This window comes from Octopus bimaculoides, chromosome 4, assembly GCF_001194135.2.
Source record: "Octopus bimaculoides isolate UCB-OBI-ISO-001 chromosome 4, ASM119413v2, whole genome shotgun sequence".
Lineage (NCBI taxonomy): Eukaryota > Metazoa > Mollusca > Cephalopoda > Octopoda > Octopodidae > Octopus > Octopus bimaculoides.
In genome coordinates, this window is record NC_068984.1 from 56,211,469 (window position 1) to 56,217,288 (window position 5,820).

At 38.5% G+C, this 5,820-nt stretch overlaps 1 protein-coding gene across 4 annotated transcripts in view; it reads left to right on the forward strand.

Moving 5' to 3' along the window:
- Window positions 1-5,820, forward strand: part of LOC106877900 (dipeptidyl peptidase 4) — a 611,833-nt gene that overhangs the window by 523,096 nt on the left and 82,917 nt on the right. For all 4 annotated transcript variants that reach the window (XM_014926948.2, XM_014926949.2, XM_014926950.2 and 1 more), the window contains exon 7: window positions 4,598-4,679. In XM_014926948.2, coding sequence (XP_014782434.1) covers window positions 4,598-4,679 — 82 coding nt within the window. The remainder of the gene's footprint in view (window positions 1-4,597; window positions 4,680-5,820) is intronic.

The window sequence follows — 5,820 nt, forward strand, 5'->3', positions numbered from 1 at the left end:
GTATATGTTTGTGTGTCTGTGTTTGTCCCCCCACCATCGCTTGACAACCGATGCTGGTGTGTTTACGTCCCCGTAATTTAGTGGTTCGCCAAAAAGAGACCGATAGAATAAGTACTAGGCTTCCAAAGAATAAGTCCTGGGGTCGATTTTCTCGACTAAAGGCGGTGCTCCAGCATGGCCGCAGTCAAATGACTGAAACAAGTAAAAGAGTAAATAGATATGTAAAAACAAGGCAGCTGTTGTTCATGGTTGAGCCAAGTTTGGCAATATTGATAATGTACTGAAGAACCAGCTGAAATATAGAAAGAAGTCCTAGCAACACCCATTGCCTTTCTCAGGATCTCTGAAATTAGTGGAAGTTACTCTCAGGTTGAAGACCTGATTGAAATGCATGCAACACAGGCATTCAAGGGTCAGGTTGATATTAACTTTCATATACATATATATGTATACAAAAATTAATGCCAACCTGGCCATGTATATATATATGTGTGTGTGTGTGTGTGTGTGTGTGTGTGTGTGTGAAGGTGCATGGCTCACTGGTTAGAGCATTGGGCTCACAATCATGAGGTAGTGAGTTTGATTCCCAGACCAAGCAGTGTATTGTGTTCTTGAGCAAGACACTTTATTTCACGTTGATCCAGTTCACTCAGCTGTAGAAATGAGTTGCAGCATCACTGGTGCCAAGCTGTATCAGCCTTTGCTTTTCCCTTGAATAACACCGGTAGCATGGAGAAGGGAGCCTGGTATGCTGGTCTTCCATAAACAACCTTGCCCAGACTTGTGTCTCAGAGGGGAACTCATGGTCATTCGTGAAGCGGTGCTCCAACATGGCCACAGTCAAATAACTGAAACAAGAATAAAAGTTCATGTATGATTGAGCCAAGTTTGACCACATCGAATGTATAAAGAACAAAAAATTGAAAAGGAGTGGCTGTGTGGTAAGTAGCTTGCTTACCAACCACATGGTTCCGGGTTCAGTCCCACTGCGTGGCACCTTGGGCAAGTGTCTTCTACTATAGCCTCGGGCCAACCAAAGCCTTGTGAGTGGATTTGGTAGATGGAAACTGAAAGAAGCCCGTCGTATATATATATATATATATATAGATAGATAGATATATGTATGTGTGTTTGCATGTCTGTGTTTGTCCCCCACCATTGCTTGACAACCGATGGTGGTGTGTTTACGTCCCCATAACTTAGCAGTTCGGCAAAAGAGACCGATAGAATAAGTACTAGGCTTCCAAGGAATAAGTCCTGGGGTCGATTTGCTCGACTAAAGGCGGTGCTCCAGCATGGCCGCAGTCAAATGACTGAAACAAGTAAAAAGTAAAAAAAGTTTGTTATTTTGTATCTCATTGTGACACTCTACCACAGTTGTTACCCTGACTGTACACCTATTGTGATACCTGCTTAGAATAATTGTTAATTGCTGGAAGTTACAACTACAGCTCTCAACAGTCAGATGCAACTACAAGCTTATGATGAAGTCTCTACATGGTCACCTAATCTGCTAAAAATAGCTGATAGACCTCACTCAAATCACACTCTACCATCTTAAAAATCAATGACATATTTAACAATGTAGTCCTGAATAAAAAATAAAAAAAACAGTCATAATGAAATGCCCTTGATCATAAATCTCAATGAAGGATGACCCAGGACTAAACAACAACTAACACTTGATTAATCTACAGCTCATCTGTTGCAAATGATACTTGACTCTAATTAGTTATCACAACAAATGGGTTGTGGACTTATCAAATATTTACTTGGCTTGCTAAGTGCTACTGAGATCATTGCCTCTTCACAAGGAAATCTATTCTAGGTGCCCTTGCAGTGTCAATGGGCATGGAGGGAGGAACACATTTCTTTTTTTTTACCTCATTTGCTTTACAAAACCTAGAGGCTTCTATTAGGAAAATATTAATTTAGCCTCTCTGTGTGTGTGTGTGTGTGTACATTAACAAATCAGGCTGGAAATGCATTTAAGATCTTTTAATTTATTCGTTTACATTATCTCTTCACCATCTCAAAATTCATAATAGCTAAGTTTGAAGATCAAAGGATTGTAGTTGTATGTAATCACCCATCAGAATAATGTAAGTATATAAATTAAGGTCTCAAGTGCATTTCAATTCACATGGGAAAATACTTGTATATATATATATATATATGTATGTTTGTGTTTGTGTATGTCTGTATTCGGTATAGCCAAATGGTTAAGAGAAGTTCGCTTTTGCAATTGCAACATCAAAGATTCAATCCCACCGCATAGCATCTTTCGTATATATTTTTTACCATAGCCTCAGGTCAACCCTAGCTTTATGAATGAAAGTGGACAGCCAGAAACTGTGTGGAAGCTTGTTGGATGGATTGTACTTGTAATTCCAAGGAATAGCCTTGTCACATAATGTATCACACTGATTATGCCTAAGAATTACATTAAGGGTACATTTGTCTGTAGAATATTCAGCCCCTCACAGTCTAATTCAATGAACAGGTGAATCACTTGGTCAAAAAACAGAATCTTCATTGTTGAAACCAGAGGTCTTTTTATTGTTTACTTTACATACATATACGTTAATGGATGTATGTTATGTGCATGTGTTTAACCCTTTAGTGTTCGCATTATTCTGCCAAAATTAATGCTTTTTCATCTACATTGTTTTGAACTAATCATACATTATCTTGTAGCTATGAGATTTTGATGAGGTAGCTGTTAATTTTTAAAACAATATTGTAGGGTTGGTATGAGAGACCAGGTTTGGCCAGTTTGAACATAAAACAGGCAGAATACTTTTGGCCGGATATGGCCAGATTAAATGCTAAAGGGTTAATGTGTGACAATTTTATGTTTGTAGACATCATCAACATTAAGGTGGCAAGCTGGCAGAAACGTTAGCACACCAGGCAAAATGCTTAGCAGCATTTTGTCTGTCTTAATGCTCTGTGCTCAAATTCCACCAACGTTGATTTTTTCCTTTCATCCTTTCGGGGTCAATAAATTAAGTACCAGTCAAGTATTGGGGTCAATGTAATTGACTATACCCCTCCCCACAAATTCCAGGTTTTATGCCTTTAGTAGAAAGGATCATTATTATTATTGTTTTAATGCCCAGTTTTCCATGCTTGTACGGGTCAGAATTAATGTTTTATGCCCATCTTGTCACCAAACTTCACCTGCTTCCAAGCAGGATAATATTTCCCCATGGCCAGACATGTTTTTGGAAACAAAGGGCACTGCTTGCATGATAGTGACCCTCATTTACAACTATCATACAATGTCAAGGCAAGGAAACAGTAACACACACACATATATGAGGGGGTGCTGAAAAATTCTTGACTTTAAGGCCTGGTTGGAGGCCTAACCTTCTGAGTTCTTTTACAAGGCTTAGAAAACTAAAGGACTGCTGCAATAAGTTGAGAGGGGAATATGGCAAATAGAATCATAACTAACTGATCCTCCTGTATTTTCTTTTCCACAAAGCTGGGAACTTTTCAGCACACACACACACACACACAATGGGCTTCTTTCAGAGTCTAGTCACCAAATCCACTCACAAGGCTTTGGTTAGCCTGGATCTATAGTAGAAGACACTTGCCCAAAGTGCCACACAGTGGGACTAAACCCAGAAGCATGTGTTTGGGAAGGAAACTTCTCACCACACAGCCATGGCCTACATATGTCTATGGATACTGCAAAGGAACATGAGTATAACATAAATAAATATAAGTAATGCAAATATGAGATTTTCTTATTTCTTTACTGCCGACAAGAGGCTAAACATAGAGGGGACAAACAAGGGATTAAGTCAATTACATCGACTCCCAGCATGTAACTGGTACTTAATTTATCGTCTCCGAAAGGATGAAAGGCAAAGTCGAACTCGGCAGAATTTGAACTCAAAACGTAGTGGCAGGCGAAATACCGCTAAGCATTTCGCCTGGTGTGCTAACGTTTCTGCCAGCTCGCCGCCTTTGAGATTTTCTGGACATGAAATATTTGTAGTTGTTGTCATCCCTGATGTTGTTAGTGATAGTGGTGATGATATTAAGTAATGCTTATTAAAACTGTGATTAAATTGTACAAGGATTTGTTATGGACTGAATAAAGTGGTTAAAGGTGGTTGATGTGCTGATTCATTTGTCTTAAACTAAAATTGAGAAATGAATGGAATGTCTAAGGGAATGAAAATCACTTAAATATTAAAAATCTTTATAGAATACAATAATTGCTTAAAGTCATAGAGGCTAGACAACACTTCCATAGAGATAAACCATATTAGAGTTCAATACGTATTAAAGAATGATGACTAATGTAATTGATTTTCAAAGCAAAAAGTAGAAGTCACAGCAATGTGATTTGCTGTGACATTTGAATATAGCACTGAAATTAAGATTAGTAGAGATCCACAGGAAAAGCATTTCAATTGCTTAAACACAACTCCATATCTACAGTTTAAAATGATTACTTTTACTATATGAAGGGAATTGAAAATGTTGATGATTTTAGAATTTTTAATAGGTTAACAATTGTAATGCTAATCAAGACTTTAGTAAATAAATAACTATTATTTGTATTATTGTCTTCCAGGTTTACCACCCCATTTAGAGGGCCAAATAATGAAATTATCGCGTTCTCTTTTGTCGCTTGGACTCCAGTTGGACATGGTGTAGTAAGTAGTTATATTATTTACTCTTTACTCTTTTACTTGTTTCAGTCATTTGACTGTGGCCATGCTGGAGCACCACCTTTTAGTCGAGTAAATCAACCCCAGGACTTATTCTTTGGAAGCCTAGTACTTATTCTATCGGTCTCTTTTGCCGAACTGCTAAGTTATGGGGATGTAAACACGCCACCATCGGTTGTCAAGAGATGTTGGAGGGACAAACACAGACACACAAATATATAAACACACACACACACACACATATATATATATATATATACGACGGGCTTCTTTCAGTTTCCGTCTACCAAATCCACTCACAAGGCTTTGGTCGGCCCGAGGCTATAGTAGAAGACACTTGCCCAAGATGCCACACAGTGGGAATGAACCCGGAACAATGTGGTTGGTAAGCAAGCTACTTACCACACATTTGTAGAAAATATTTCTTAAAAGTTTTATTTTTAAAAATTCAACTGAGGATTTTTTGTAACTGAGAAAAACACAGTTGATGTTAGTTGCCTGAGTGAGATGAACTTAACATAGAATGCATTGTTGCATGTCAGCCATCACACATCATTAAATATTAACCAGCACATGGAGACTCTAATTAGAATGAGTCTGGATGCAATGGAAAAGTATGTGAACCAAAATAATTAATGGCTTCTGACTTATGGTGGCTTCTTGAAAAACCACTGAATGATTGAATTCACAGGAGGAAAGTGACTAAAACTAAATAGAACACCAGTCTACCACAGGTAGCATTTTGAGGGAATTCGCTACCTTGCATTAAATGAGGATGCAAAGAAAGAGGTCTGGAGATGCCACTACGATAGATTGCTTAATAAAGAGAATGAATGGGAGAAAGAGAGCCTGCCTTATGTCGACCCAATAGAGGGACCAGCTATCCGAGTTGATAGTACCAGGGTAGATAAAGCAATTAAGAGTATGAAGACCGGGAAAGCCCCCGGCCCATCAGGAATCACTGCAGAGATGCTCAAAATATCTGGCAGTGTTGGCTATAGCCTAGTCACCCGTATTACGAACCAGGTGATACACGAAGGAGTCATACCCTATGACTGGTGTAGCAGCATCATAGTCAACTGCTACAAAGGTAAAGGGGACGCTTTAGATACAAATAATTACAGAG